This window comes from Watersipora subatra, chromosome 2, assembly GCF_963576615.1.
Source record: "Watersipora subatra chromosome 2, tzWatSuba1.1, whole genome shotgun sequence".
NCBI lineage: Eukaryota > Metazoa > Bryozoa > Gymnolaemata > Cheilostomatida > Watersiporidae > Watersipora > Watersipora subatra.
In genome coordinates this window covers 33,675,035-33,691,867 of record NC_088709.1, presented here as the reverse complement: position 1 = coordinate 33,691,867, position 16,833 = coordinate 33,675,035, and the positions used below count along the sequence as shown (strand labels likewise).

General features: G+C 34.5%; 1 protein-coding gene across 1 annotated transcript; it reads left to right on the top strand.

Annotated features, from left to right (window-relative positions):
- Nucleotides 1-4,569: 4,569 nt before the first annotated feature.
- On the top strand, nt 4,570-16,552 carry LOC137388854 (uncharacterized). Its single transcript, XM_068075318.1, has 4 exons — nt 4,570-4,615; nt 12,623-12,697; nt 13,648-13,734; nt 16,155-16,552. Exons 1-4 carry the CDS (start codon nt 4,592-4,594, stop codon nt 16,302-16,304), a joined length of 336 nt encoding a protein of 111 aa, XP_067931419.1. The 5' UTR covers nt 4,570-4,591; the 3' UTR covers nt 16,305-16,552.
- Nucleotides 16,553-16,833: the final 281 nt, after the last annotated feature.

The following is a 16,833-nucleotide window of genomic DNA, read 5'->3' as shown; positions in this document are numbered from 1 at the left end:
TTAAGGACTATAATAACTGTTTAAAATCTATTTCTACAATAAGTCACACTGTTGATCTTTGTCAAAAAATACCTTGTCACAGACTACACTCGATAAGTTTTTTAAATGAAACAACTGATCAGATGTAAAGCATGCTTGTTTGCATTGGTCATAAATGTTTACTTATGTCCAGTTTTAAAAATTATCAGAAAGAATAGATATTTTTCTATTGGGCTGAGATTTGTTTGCAGTTTTAGGTGATGTGACTGACAAGACGTTTTAAGATTAAAATTGGCAAAATTGATCTCGAGTAAAATACTCAGAAGAAAAAATGTCTTCTGAGCGTTTTAACTGCGATTAGGTTTTGCCAATTTTAATCTGAAAAAGTTCTGGCAGTCACATCACCTAAAACAACACACAAATCTCAAGTGTATAAAAATATCTATACTTTCTGATAAATACTTTAAAACTCTACATCAGATGCCCTTTAACTTACAATAAACAACTTATACTTTAGTTTTATATATACATTTAGTTTGTATATGTATCTACTGATAAATACATTCACTTGTGACTGTGCTCTGATAACTTGAACGCTCTGATAACTCAAACACTTTCGCTCGGTCCCGTGAAGTTTGAGTTATCCATGTTTCACTGTAAATGGAACGGAAACCACGTTTGTGAATTCGGCAAAAAACTGTTCGAGTTAACGGTGCCGAGGTCGAGTTACATAGAGCCATTTATCATTGCGTGGGAACGGACCAACCAAATCCATTTGGGTTAACCATGTGTTCGATATATCCGAGGGTGAGTTATCCAGGTTTCACTGTATATATATATATATAAAATTGAGTAAAAATGAAAGTTAAAGTTAAGTTTTAAAACAACTTTATTACTAATAGTTTCATATTGCCATGCAATAATCATCAGATAAAATTGTTAGCACTGAAAACGACTTATATATAGATGGAAATAAAAGCGTAGGTCATAAAATATCTAAATACACCACTGATACGTAGGATTAAAATTAGCAAGCAACACGATTTAAAGCCTCAACAATGCAGAAGTTTAAAAGTTAAGTCTTAAAATTGCTTAAAAGGAATTTGCCAGCATGTCTACATGTTGAAACTAGTTCGCAGCGTTTGTTTAAGGTAGCAATGTTAGGATTGTATATAATATAAAATTTCTCATACAGACATAGGTTGCATCTGCCTGTGGCCAGCTAGTATATATATATATATATATATATATATATATATATATATATATATATATATATATATATATACTACACTATGCTTTACATTCGGTAAAGCTTTTCATTTTAGTACAATTGCGTCTGAGGAGTGCTTCGCACGAAACAGATTTGTAACGCAAATACTAAAAGTTTACTTTTTTCGCAATAATTTTTCAAATATATATATATATATATATATATATATATATATATATATATATACTAGCTGTGCCACCCGACGTTGCCCATGTAATAAAAGAGTATTTGGACAGAAAATTGATTTGTATTTAACATATTACAACATTTGCCACTCTAACTTTCAAACTACATATCATGAGAAAAGTTTTTTGTCTTATAAACAATGAGAAGTAGTGAGAGTTTTGCTATTAGCCAGTTTAATAATGTGAGCTAACAGCTTCTCGTGACGTTATGCTATGACCCGCGTCATACGTAAAGCAGTTAGGTATTGCTCTGATATAATGACTTATATTGGCATACTAGCAATTCGACTTCCGCAGTCTAGTGGGCTAGGCGTAAGACTTGTGAACGGCTTGGTCCGAAATCGAATCCTCTTGGTATTTGGTGTTGGAATATTTATTTTAAGATCTATAGCCGGATTTCCGACAGACTTTGAGAAATATATATATATATAGTGTATATATATATAGTGTATATATATATTTATAGTGTATATATATACACTATATATATACACTATATATATACAGTGTATCTACACACTGTATATATACAGTGTATATACATGTATATATAGTGTATATATATGTAGATATATACACCCATATGTATATACACATATGTATAATATATAAATCATACATAATTATATATGCACATCTGTATTTATATATACACATATGTATACATATATGTACATGTATATTATATAAATAATACATATTTATATATGTACATATGTATTTATATATTCACATATGCATACATATATGTATAATATATAAATAATATATATTTATATATATACTTGTATGTAGATATGCATGTATATATATATAACTATATATGTATATACTAGATGAATGCCTGTTGCAAGGATAATATAATAATTACCCAATGAATTTGAGTAGCTCAAGTTAGTAAATTAAACTAGTCTAAATTTTTGTTATATTAAGAGCTGAGTCTGAAGCCAGCTTAATAGTCGTTGTCACGTGTAAGGATGTCTCACGCAATCATGATTTTCAAATGTCGTTGTAGTAATCAATAGTATTTTCGCAAGTACTTAAAACTTGTGTATTCAAAAAGGTATAACGATTATGACTACAATTATTCCATTCTGTAGCAATGTAGCCACTTGGCCTAGGGAATAGAATGTCTGCCTGCAAACTAGGAAGTTTTGAGCTCAAATCCAGTGTGTAGCAAGTTTTCCGTTTCTATATTTCAATTGCTATAACTGGACACACAACAGATAGATGACAGACAAACAAATACTGAGATATATATGTATAGATTTATTTAGGCCTACAGATATCTCAGCTAGATAATGAAAAACTGGGCATTAGCCTATAACAGCAAGCTTGATTTAGAATAACAAGGTTCAAAAAGTGGTAGCGTAATCTATGACATTCTACTCTATCCTTACAATCAGAGACTTATAAAGTTCATAAAACAAAGATAAAATATTCCATGTTCGTGCAAGTGGTGCTGCTGCCTTCCTCATTGGAAAACCTGAGTCAGCGAAATAGTTTCACAGTAATAAATCTAATTCTGCTCTTTTATAACCAAGTATGTAATAAACAAAATAATTTTATATCCTTGTAATAGAAAGCGGTGATGATTAATATGCTTACATTAGCACCTTTGCATTTACATTAAAAAGTTGCTCGCTGGAATTTTTTGAACATTGTTGTTAAGTAAAACTGTAAACAATGGGCAGTCGTCGTATTCTTGGACAGCATTGTGATGCTTGAGTAATTGGTTGGCTGAAAACTGACTAGCCAGTAATTGACTAAAAACAGTTTCTTCCTTGGTGCCTTTTTCTTTCATAACAATAACATTGATCTAACAATTTGACAATGATACTGTTTATATGTCGATCATTATTGCTATAAAGTAGCGATCTCAATGCGAGCTCTCAAGAGCACGCATAAGCAGATACGACTACGCAGAACCACACATAAACTGATATGACCACACTGAAGCATAGTTTTAACAGCAGCATATAAAATCTTTCCACTAAACGGCCGGATAGGGGGATGGGAGTGAGCCTATATCAGAAATACAGGCTCTAAAGAAACCTGACACACCCACTTGATAGCAACCCACAGATGATCAAGGAGTGCTCAAGTTTGAGGACTATTGATTTATCTAAGCATATCATAATGCTTGCTGCCAGACTACCTTTTGTCGAATAACAGCAGAGCAATGAAGGTGTTACCGAGTGACCTCCTCGCTGCCGGAGAAGAGTCCTTGCGCGATGCAGATAAAATAACTGGCTACAGTCTTGCTACAGTTGGACTCTGTTCTGGAGATGGTCTTTCTACTAAGAACAGATTTCTCCGACAAGCTCTAACTGTTTACCATGGAGTTGTCTGCCTTCTGCTCCTTGCAAACGTAATTCTGAGTTTCACGGTCGCGTGGAACAAAGAGGAAGACTCTGTACTAAGCAAACTGTTTTTGAAGCTCACCACTCTCTTTTGGTATGCCGAGGTCACATTCAACTCTTACATAAACTTGATTAACTGCCAAGCGCCTTCAAAATTTGCTGCATACTATCGGCAGCTTACAGATATTGACAGAATTTTAACTGCTGCCGGAGTCCTGATTAGAAAGAAGCGCATATGGACAGCCTCCATTGTAGCGGTACTTGTAGGCTGGGCATGGTCTCTAGCCAATATCTATCTCAAAGTCTCCGGCTATTTGATGTTGTCTGGAGATAGCGCTAGCGCTGTCTATGGCAAGGAGCTGACCAATCGTGTGAACTCTAACATTTCTGTCACTGCCATGCAAACATTTGGAATTATAGCTGAAATTTTCATCGTATGTCAGTACTACTTGATGGGGGCACACTTTGCGGTTATTTGCTTTACTTTGCTGACTGTCTTGGCGGAATTTAACAGTAAACTAGAGAGAGATATAGGTAGGTCACCTAAAGAAGTTTTGGCGAACATTGATGTCTATCGAGAAACACATACGGCACTGTGTGACCTTGTTGCGAAAGCCGATTCCTGCCTTTCTCCCATCATCGGTTCGAAAATAGGAATAGCTATTGTCGGCCTACTTTTAATGTTTTATCTACTTTCAATAGAGATCTCTAATCTAAGTGAATCTACTTTAGCCGGGACTCTTCTTTACTGGGTAGCGAGCACCGGATGCCTCGTTATACTTTACATCATCATGGCGCATAAAGTGGCAAATGAGGTAAGCTTTAACATTGTGAAGTGGCGAATGAGGTAAGCTTTAACATTGTGAAGTGGCAAATGAGGTAAGCTTAAATATTATAAAGTGGCAAATGAGGTAAGCTTTAACATTATAAAGTAGCAAATGAGGTAAGCTTTGACATTATAAAGTGGCCAATGAGGTAAGTTTTAACATTATAAAGTGGCAAATGAGGTAAGCTTTAACAATGTGAAGTGGCAAATGAGGTAAGCTTTAACATTGTGGAGTGGCAAATGAGGTAAGCTTTAACATTTAGAAGTGGCAAATGAGGTAAGCTTTAATATTGTAAAGTGGCAAATGAGGTAAGCTTTAACATTTTAAAGTAGCAAATGAGGTAAGCTTTGACATTATAAAGTGGCCAATGAGGTAAGTTTTAACATTATAAAGTGACAAATGAGGTAAGTTTTAACATTATAAAGTGGCAAATGAGGTAAGTTTTAACATTATAAAGTGGCAAATAAGGTAAGTTTTAACATTATAAAGTGGCAAATAAGGTAAGTTTTAACATTATAAAGTGGCAATAGAGGTAGGCTTTCACATTATAAAGGGGCAAATAAGGTAAGCTTTAACATTGTGGAGTGGCAAATGAGGTAGGCTTTAACATTATAAAGTGGCAAATGAGGTAGGTTTTAACATTATAAAGTGGCAAATGAGGTAAGCTTCAACTCATGATTTTCTATGTTTACTAACTGAATGGAACTTTAACTAGGCTTCACCCTATTATAAGTCAGTCTCAAACACTGACCAAAACACTGGCCACCTTGAATAGGTAGCTGGTGTCTGTTCCGGTGTGCTTCTGTGCGGTCGTATTAACTCACATGTGCTTCTGTGTGGTCACATCGACATGAGTGTGTGAAAGCTCGTTTCTGTTCATGTGGGCTTATGTGTACTTGCCTCTATTAATGTGTGCTTTGCGAAGGTAATATCAGCTTGTGCGCACTTTTGTGTGGTCATATCTGCTCATGAGTTCTTGCGTGAGCTCGTGTCTGACCATGCGCACTTGTGTACACAAGAGTGTTTATGTGTGCTCACAACATGTCATTGAGACTCATGTCCTTACAGTTGCTCATGATTGTCTATGAGACAAGGAGTATGAGATTATGAGTCTAGAAATGTGAGATTATGAGTCTAGGAGTGTGAGATTATGAGTCTAGGATTGTGAGATTATGAGTCTAAGAGTGTGAGATTATGAGACGAGGAGTGTGAGATTATGAGACGAGGAGTATGAGATTATGAGTCTAGGAGTGTGAGATTATGAGTCTAAGAGTGTGAGATTATGAGTCTAGGAGTGTGAGATTATGAGTCTAGGAGTGTGAGATTATGAGACGAGGAGTATGAGATTATGAGTCTAGGAGTGTGAGATTATGAGTCTAGGAGTGTGAAATTATTAGACGAAGAGTGTGAGATTATGAGTCTAGGAGTGTGAGATTATGAGACGAAGAGTGTGAGATTATGAGTCTAGGAGTGTGAGATTATGAGACGAGAAGTGTGAGATTATGAGTCTAGGAGTGTGAGATTATGAGTCTAGTAGTGTGAGATTATGAGTCTAGGAGTGTGAGATTATGAGTCTAGGAGTGTGAGATTATGAGTCTAGGAGTGTGAGATTATGAGTCTAGGAGTGTGAGATTATGAGTCTAGGAGTGTGAGATTATGAGTCTAAGAGTGTGAGACTATGAGTCTAGGAGTGTGAGATTATGAGTCTAGTAGTGTGAGATTATGAGTCTAGGAGTGTGAGATTATGAGTCTAGGAGTGAGAGATTATGAGACGAGGAGTATGTGATTATGAGTCTAGGAGTGTGAGATTATGAGTCTAGGAGTGTGAGATTATGAGACGAAGAGTGTGAAATTATGAGTCTAAGAGTGTGAGATTATGAGACGAAGAGTGTGAGATTATGAGTCTAGGAGTGTGAGATTATGAGATGAGGAGTGTGAGATTATGAGTCTAGGAATGTGAGATTATGAGTCTAGGATTGTGAGATTATGAGTCTAGGAGTATGAGATTATGACTCTAGGAGTGAGATTATGAGTCTATGAGTGTGAGATTATGAGTCTAGGAATGTGAGATTATGAGTCTAGAAATGTGAGATTATGAGTCTAGGAGTGTGAGATTATGAGTCTAGGAATGTGAGATTATGAGTCAAGGATTGTGAGATTATGAGTCTAGGAGTGTGAGATTATGAGTGTAGGAGTGTGAGATTATGAGTCTAGGAGTGTGAGATTATGAGTCGAGGAATGTGAGATTATGAGTCAAGGAGTGTGAGATTAGTAGTCTAGGAGTGTGAGATTATGAGTCTAGGAGTGTGAGATTATGAGTCTAGGAATGTGAGATTATGAGTCTAGGATTGTGAGATTATGAGTCTAGGAGTGTGAGATTATGAGTGTAGGAGTGGGTGATTATGAGTCTAGGAGTGTGAGATTATGAGTCAAGGAATGTAAGATTATGAGTCTAGGAGTGTGAGATTATGAGTCTAGGAGTATGAGATTATGAGTCTAGGAGTGTGAGATTATGAGTCTAGGAGTGTGAGATTATGAGTCTAGGAATGTGAGATTATGAGTCTAGGAGTGTGAGATTATGAGTCTAGGAGTGTGAGATTATGAGTCTAGGAGTGTGAAATTATGAGACGAGGAGTGTGAGATTATGAGTCTAGGAGTGTGAGATTATGAGATGAGGAGTGTGAGATTATGAGTCTAGGAATGTGAGATTATGAGTCTAGGATTGTGAGATTATGAGTCTAGGAGTGTGAGATTATGAGTCTAGGAGTGAGATTATGAATCTATGAGTGTGAGATTATGAGTCTAGGAATGTGAGATTATGAGTCTAGGAATGTGAGATTATGAGTCTAGGAGTGTGAGATTATGAGTCTAGGAATGTGAGATTATGAGTCTAGGATTGTGAGATTATGAGTCTAGGAGTGTGAGATTATGAGTCTAGGAGTGTGAGATTATGAGTCTAGGAGTGTGAGAATATGAGTCGAGGAATGTGAGATTATGAGTCTAGGAGTGTGAGATTATGAGTCTAGGAGTATGAGATTATGAGTCTAGGAGTGTGAGATTATGAGTCTAGGAGTGTGAGATTATGAGTCTAGGAATGTGAGATTATGAGTCTAGGAGTGTGAGATTATGAGTCTACGAGTGTGAGATTATGAGTCTAGGAGTGTGAGATTATGAGTCTAGGTGTGTGAGATTATGAATCTAGGAGTGTGAGATTATGAGTCTATGAGTGGTAGATTATGTGTTTAGTTTATGGCAGAGTTTTACTCAGTTGCTATTTTAAGGCAGGTTACGCTAAAAGATTTGGAATTAGACAACGAGAGAATTTATTGCTATTAATGTAAGCTATTTATTATTAATACGATTTCGTGGACATTTTTCTACAGATCAGTTGATGTTGTGGGTTCTTAAATATCAAATATAGTCAAAGTGGCGGTCAAATGGAGGTGGCATTTAAATAGAGGGTGGCGCTCTATTTTTTAACACTTCTCTCATAGTGGCAGTCAAATAGAGATGGCGTTCATATAAATATGGCATTCAATTAGAGGTTTTACAATATATGTTCTGTCAATCACTATACATTTTATTGTTTTTCATAGATTTATCTACTATACTAGTGCTCTGACAGTCTGGCGCTAGGAGAGATCTTTAGGTGTAATAAGTAGCAATACAATTATTCTAAATTATGGCGATAGATTTGTGCAAGTGGTGGATTGTAGGTCTACCAAGTCAAATGTCATGAGATTGAATACTGTTGAGAGTAATTTTTTTCCTAAACTCTTAGCGTAGCCTTGAATTGACAGATGAACAGATGGACAGACATGACTCTTATTGTAGTAAATATTTTATAGATTGTAGTAAATCATAAAGACCCTTTAAGGCATTTCATACTCTCTTTATTAACTAAAATAACATATCAGGGATTTCTATATAACATTGCTGATGATTCATTGTATCAAGTATATGAAGATTTTAATAATTGCAGCGAGGCAAACTGCGTTCTCATCATTTTAATATCTTGCCATAACAAGTCGATTTTTCTTCAAAATCACAGTTTTCAATAGAAATCCGTAAAACGCTTAAAAGCTTTAAGAGTAATTAGGTGAAACTTAGCCTAACAAACTGAAAAATAACGTCCGAACATTCAAGGTAAAAAGTTGCAACGGCTTTCGGACATCCTCATTATTTACTGACTATAAAGTTATTATCCCGTATCGAGCGTTTAGCCAATTGCGTCATTCCCTACTCGAGTCTCCTTCTCTGTTTAGACTTGGCTATAGCTCTTGGTCAGGCAGCGTATCTATTCATTTCCTTTGAAGCAGTTTTATCAATACAAGCTTGTGCACAGAGCTCTGACATTCTCATGAACACAGGATACATTAACTCTAATAACCAATTCTTCAGATCCTCGCTGCGTCGACAGGAAAGGAGTAAGAGACTGAGTCAGAACAATCGCTTATGGTTATTGATTGTCTTTGAAACGCTGATAGTGAGAATGTATACCTGCGTGGGCCAGTGTAGTGAGAGTTTATACTTGCGTGGGCCAGGGTAGTGAGAGTGTATACCTGCGTGGGCCAATGTAGTGTGAGTGTATATCTGTGTGGGCCAGTGTAGTGAGAGTTTATACCTGCTTAGGCCAGTGTAGTGAGATTTTATACCTGCGTTGGCCAGTGTAGTGAGAGTTTATACCTGCTTAGGCCAGTGTAGTGAGATTTTATACCTGCGTTGGCCAGTGTAGTGAGAGTTTATACCTGCGTGGACCAGTGTAGTGAGAGTTTATACCTGCGTGGGCCAGTGTAGTGAGAGTTTATACCTGCTTAGGCCAGTGTAGTGAGATTTTATACATGCGTGGGCCAGTGTAGTGAGAGTTTATACCTGCGTGGACCAGTGTAGTGAAAGTTTATACCTGCGTGGGCCAGTGTAGTAAGAGTTTATACCTGCGTGGGCCATTGTAGTAAGAGTTTATACCTGCGTGGGCCATTGTAGTAAAAGTTTATACCTTTCAAATAGTTAAGACGAACTGCTGAAATCTTGCAATACTTTAGATTCACTTGTAGAATATTTCTAAAGCTGACAACTCATTACTTCAATTAAAAATTTATAATTTTTTTATCAAATTTACAATCTCGTCTTTATCAAACTTTTGGGTTCCCAGAAAATGTATTCCTTACGAAGTGTTGAATACATATCAATTGTGGTATGGGGTAAGCAACGTGCTTTCGCTTGCGGCAATAGTCGTAGCCATAACCTTAGAATTATCTTCTCTGTTACATTCAGGGACTGGTGACCACCATAGCAGTTAGTCTATCGACCCTCATAAACGAATTCAATAGAACAATCTCAGCACATACCAAACACATTGTCTATAAGTCAAGCAGTTGATTATCATGGCTTGAAAGGGTTAAAATATTTATAAAGATCTCGCTGTGGCTTTTTAACAATTCATCACCACGTACATCAGCCTTATACAGTCTAAACAGACCATAAGATCACACTTATACAGTCTAAATACACCATAAGATCACACTTATACAGTCTAAACAGACCATAAGATCACACTTATACAGTCTAAATAAACCATAAGATCACACTTATACAGTCTAAATAGACCATAAGATCAGCCTTATACAGTCTAAATAGACCATAAGATCAGCCTTATACAGTCTAAATAGACCATAAGATCACACTTATACAGTCTAAACAGACCATAAGATCAGCCTTATACACTCTAAATAGACCATAAGATCACACTTATACAGTCTAAATACACCATAAGATCAGCCTTATACAGTCTAAATAAACCATAAGATCACACTTATACAGTCTAAATAAACCATAAGATCACACTTATACAGTCTAAATAGACCATAAGATCACACTTATACAGTCTAAACAGACCATAAGATCAGCCTTATACACTCTAAATAGACCATAAGATCACACTTATACAGTCTAAATACACCATAATATCACACTTATACACTCTAAATAGACCATAAGATCACCCTTATACAGTCTAAATAGACCATAAGATCACACTTATACAGTCTAAATAGACCATAAGATCAGCCTTATACAGTCTAAATAGACCATAAGATCACCCTTATACAGTCTAAATAGACCATAAGATCACACTTATACACTCTAAATAGACCATAAGATCACACTTATACACTCTAAATAGACCATAAGATCACACTTATACACTCTAAATAGACCATAAGATTAGCCTTATACAGTCTAAATAGACCATAAGATCAGCCTTATACAGTCTAAATAGACCATAAGATCAGCCTTATACAGTCTAAATAGACCATAAGATCACCCTTATACACTTTAAATAAATCATAAGATCACCCTTATACACTCTAAATAAACCATAAGACCACCCTTATACACTCTAAATAAACCATAAGATCACCCTTATACACTCTAAATAAACCATAAGATCACATTTATACACTCTAAATAAACCGTAAGATCACCCTTATACACTCTAAATAAACCATAAGATCAGCCTTATACACTTTAAATAAACCGTAAGATCACCCTTATACACTCTAAATAAACCATAAGATCACACTTATACACTTTAAATAAACCATAAGATCAGCCTTATACACTCTAAATAAACCATAAGATCACCCTTATACACTCTAAATAAACCATAAGATCAGCCTTATACACTCTAAATAAACCATAAGATCAGCCTTATACACTCTAAATAAACCATAATATCACACTTATACACTCTAAATAAACCATAAGAGAATGGGATATTGTCCAACCATGTGTATCCTAATCAAACAAAAAAATACCAGAATTTCTTAAAATTGTGAAGAAGAGCACTGCATAATTTCGGATATCTTACCTGGACTAACTTGCGTACCTTCTATATGTAGGAAATATGAACACACCCCTGTTCATGTGGATTAACATAAGATGCAAGGATACTAACTACATTATGACCATCTTTAAAGATATACAAGTTATTAAAGTGCTTCATTACAATATTTTTACTTTTTATAATGCATAGATTGCTGTCACAGACTTGGTGGTGATGTGTAGCCTTGCAACAGTGTATCAATATATCAAATCTATATAGTTAAAGAAAGGAACCCTAATGCAAAAGATAGTACTAGATGCGCTTGAAGCATGAATATAACTTTTTATGAAGTTATAGGTGATTATTTCTGTAGTTCATAATATGACAAGTCATTTGTCAAGTGGAGATAATTGACTGTAGCAGAAACAATCTGTTTTAGAAAAGCTTATTTACTCTGTAAAAACAGTTTGCTATTAAAAGAGGACTTGAAGAAAAATTTGTATATTTTGTTGGACTGAACTTTTTATCAAAAAAGAGAGAGCAAGTAAATGAAAAAGGACAGAACTCTTAAATGAAAAAGGAGAGAGCAATTAAATGACAAAGGAGGGAACAATTAAATGACAAAGGAGAGAACAATTAAATGAAAAAGGAGGGAACTATTAAATGAAAAAGGAGGGAACAAGTAAATGAAAAAGGAGGAAACAATTAAATGAAAAAGGAGGGAACAATTTAATGAAAAAGGCGGGAACAATTAAATGAAAAAAGAGGGAACTCTTAAATGAAAAAGGAGGGAACAATTAAATGAAAAAGGAGGGAACTCTTAAATGAAAAAGGAGGGAACAATTAAATGAAAAAAGAGGAAACAATTAAATGAAAAAGAAAAGGCTATTAAATGCATAGCCACTAATTCTTAAAAATGCTATTTCCTTTTATATAAACAATTTAAATAAGAAACATTTCTGTGACATCAAGGTTACAGGAAGTTGTAAAGCTGACTCGCTCTTAAGTAGAATCAGAAAACTATAATACTAATCTTATACTCAGAATAATTTAGGAAAAAGTTTATTTCTTACACAATTTAAACTTAAAAAACTAACTTTGTTAATATTCTATTAAAATGTCGCAAAATAAAATATTGTAAACGTGAGAACCCTCTCATTTGCTATTTTCAGACAATCCAGGGATATAATGATGTGCTGAAAATCTATGACAGTGGAATATCAATTACCAACAACCAGATCTACCAGGTGCGTATGCTACCTTCTGTTTCACTCTCTGAAGTGATTACAGCTGCCTTCTGCACAAAACATATAAACAGCTATTACCTCATGTTATTGCACAATATACTAGACTTAAACTATGTAATTCAGCTGGTTACTGTAAAGTATTGAGAAAACAACGGTAAAGTTTAATTGTTCTGCTAGTGATGTTCACACCAGACTGTTGTTCATCGTTTATATCTGGCTAAATTTCTATGAATAATATTTCAAACGAAACTTTGACGAAATTTTCATTATAAATTCACGTATTTCAAAGATCGCTGCCAAATCTACCTGCCCTATATTAGCTAGCTGTCTTACCTTTGTATTATAGTGGTTTTGGAGTCTTTTTATAATTGTTGGTAAATGTGTCTTATTGGGATTATGGTTCGGTTATGTTCTTGGAACTCCGTAAAAGGATTCTTATTGGCATTGTGGGTAAACTGTTTTACTGAATTTATGGTTATGGTGTATTCATAGAACTTCGATTAAGGTCTATTGTTGGAATTGTGGGTAAGGTGTTTTCTTGGAATTGTGGGTAGAGTATCTTGGAAAACATCTGCTACCCCATAAAAAATGTAATATGTACATCATTAGAAATCATGCAAGACATCGAGTGGTGCAGACTACAAAGCAGAGACACATCAAATATTAGACAATGATGTAGTGCTTAATCATAAACATACAAAAACATGGTACATCTTGGGTTTCAAGAGAAGATAACTTTAGGGTTTTAAACAAAGAACATTTTTGTATTTCAGTTGTCTACTAAAAGTAAGACGGCTAGAATACCAAAATGCATAGAGTAAACTTAGTTTACTATCACACTAAGGTTATACCTACTTGTCTTAGTGAGTCATCGAGTCTTTGATACCAAGATAATTTACAAAGATCAGCGAATTCAGCAAAAATACAAATCGACAAATTCTTTGTTGCAGATGCAACTGTTTCTCAGCCGTATTAGTCGACCAGAAAGTCTCACAACTGGAGGACTCATAGATGTCAACAAAGACCTTGGAATCACAGTCAGTAGCTTTCTAGTCAGACAACTTCAGTAGCAATAAGATGCTGGAACAACTTTTGAATTCACTAATTTTTGTCTGAACCAACTTATTGTTAATGTCTGGCCGTGTCGTGCTTTTAGACCTATCAACTGACAATACCTACAACCTTATGTACTTCTACACTCCTCTAACCTCTAACCTTTAACCTTCAATTTACATCACTCAACACCTCTTAGAATATCAAGCTTTTCAATCAATTATAAAGTTTTTAGTAATTTGATTTAACCATTTATGCTCAATATTTTTTATACGCGGGTAAAAAATTTTGCAAATTTTTTATAGAAAACAAGTCTTCCACAATTGCCAATGATTTTTGTCAGTAATATTTTAGTTATTGAAATGTTTTTCATAGTAATTTATAAGAAGAAAAATGCTGAATTAATCCGCAATGACATAGCAAAACAGATTATATTTAGCCATTAGTTGCTAATGGTTTCACATTTACATTTAAACACCTCTACAGTTTTATTTTTTTCCTAATTTGTTTCAACAAAACACTTATTTCATGATATGAGATTTAAACATCACAGTTGTTTGAAAAGGTTTGAAAACCTTAACAGTTGTTTTCTTTATTCTCTTAATTTATTTGAACTACACAAAAAGTACTTTTCTCATGATATGAAGTTTGAAAGTTAGAACGGCAAATGTTGTGTATGTTGAATAAAAATAAATCTTCTAAAGACTTTTTAATTACCCGGGCAACGCCTGGCATTCAACTAGTATTATATATAGTAGACACTCCTATAATATAATCCTCATTTTACGTAACTTCTACTTAGTGTAAAGAGTTTGTGAAAAGTTTTTGCTTCATAAAAAACATAAAAAACTATATAAATTAAAGCATCAAGTAGATGCAAGTTCTCATATTTGATTTGAATAATGAGAGTTTCATAGTTAGTCTTATAAATATCATTTTTTCTCTCTGCCCTTCGAAGAAAAAGCAAAGCATAGAAGTATTTGAGGTATTTGCTATAGTACATATTTCTTTACTTTAATTTGGACATAAAAATTTTGGACACAGCCTCAACTTGTTAGTGGAGAAAAAAAGAGAAAAAAAAATTTAAATTGGGAGTGGGCGCTTCTCTGAACATGACGTAAGAGTATTGCAATCATTAACCCTAAGACAAGTGTAAGTGATTAGAAAAAAAGATAAGTTGTTGACTAAACCAAAACTACCACAGCTAATCTGCAGTTACTCTACAGTTACTCTACAGTAACTCTACAGTTACCCTACAGTTACTCTATAGTTACTCCACAGTTACTCCACAGTTACTCCACAGTTACTCCACAGTTACTCCACAGTTACTCCACAGTTACTCCACAGTTACTCCACAGTTACTCCACAGTTACTCCACAGTTACTCCACAGTTACTCCACAATTACTCCACAGTTACTCCACAGTTACTTCACAGTTACTAAAGTAAAGTAAAGCATCAAGTAGATGCAAGTTCTCAAATTTGATTTGTATAACGAGAGTTTCATAGTTAGTCTTATAAATATCATTTTTTCTCTTGTCACACTTGGAAGACAAAATTACCTTTAGGGTATCTCTGATATATAATTTTTAATAGAGATAGCCTTATAAGTAATTTTTAAAATTTCTATTATACTACTACCCTGGCAGTCCAGTGTGCCGTGAGAGATCTTCATGTGAGCAGATAAAGCACAGATAATAAGTATGTACACAATAATTCAGAAACACTAAAAGGTGGTTGATTGGTGCAGAAGTTAGAATGTCGGAGTTGGAGTCTTGTTGAAAGCATTCTTTTATCCTAACCTTTTACCCTGGCTTCAAACAGACAGACAGACAAACAGACAAACACTGCTCTTGTTATAGTAAAGATATATTTTTGTTTTACTTTATTTTAAACATATACAAATTTTTTTTGTTTTTGCAGCATAGACCTTGCTGTCTAGAAAACAAGTAACAAAATTGCTTTAATTTGCTATTGAAGGTTGAATTGACATAGAGTCTTCTCCCCAACCTTATTATAAAATTACCATAATCAAGGATCCTAAGCCAAGTGAAAGTGATAAGAAAGACAAAACTTGTTGATACAAATAAATAATACCAAAGTTACTATGCAGTCATTAAATTTAAAAGTTTATGTAGTTTTTTCCTTTTTTAAAGACCAAATGAGTGAGTTTGAGACAATCTTGGAATTGATTAAGCAATTTACATGCATTTTACTGTTTGTATAGCATAAAATCCCTATAAAATAAATGTTCTTTGAATAGATTATTTACATTGCAAGAACGTCTTCTGTATACGATTACTTCAGATATATTGTTCACTTCAGACATATTACATATATCTATGCACCTTATATCTACACGCACATGTATTATAGCATTGTTTTCATGGCTCTATTCTATTTTAGATTGTTGGGCTTCTAGTCAGTTACTACTTGGTCATGGTACAGTTCAACTCAACTACAACATCAGTGGTAGGACAACTCTGTAACTCTACTGTTTCACAGATACGTAACCAAACCCTTGGAATGATATCAACTCCACCAAATAGTCTGTGATCCAATAGTGGAAGAGGCTGCCGATCTCTCTTTCAATACAACAATATATTGCGGCTTGAATATATTTTGAAATTCTATAGCTTGTCAATAAGCTCTGAGTGTATATAGATTTTATACTCAAAGTACTCAACTTGCTGACTGCATAAAACATGTAATCGGAGCTGCCCTAACGATTGAAAACAATTCTAGACACTTCAATAGTTTTATGCGGATAGCTCAAAGCTTTATCTTTGCTGCTCTCTCTGTTATATTTCTCCTACTTACCTTACACTTACCTTACACTTACTTTACACCTACTTTATCTTTAAACCAGTTTTGCTAGCTTGTTTTCAAAGCAAAGCTTTAGCAATGTTATGAAGAACATCAATTCTTAGACAACATAAATTCTACAGCATTATAGGTTAACTGCATGCTTTCTGACCGGTCATGCATTCTTGTTTAAAGTGTTTCAGTAACACCAAACACTGCAGCAGTTGGTTAGATGTCAAAGAGTTTTCAAATGTACAATATTTTGTAGTAAATGCAAAAA

Coding starts and splice junctions, on each gene's coding strand:
- LOC137388854 (XM_068075318.1), top strand. CDS start 4,592: ATGGCGCATAAAGTGGCAAATGAG. Junction 4,616..12,622: donor CGCATAAAGTGGCAAATGAG/GTAAGCTTTAAC, acceptor TGCTATTTTCAG/ACAATCCAGGGATATAATGA. Junction 13,735..16,154: donor ACAAAGACCTTGGAATCACA/GTCAGTAGCTTT, acceptor ATTCTATTTTAG/ATTGTTGGGCTTCTAGTCAG.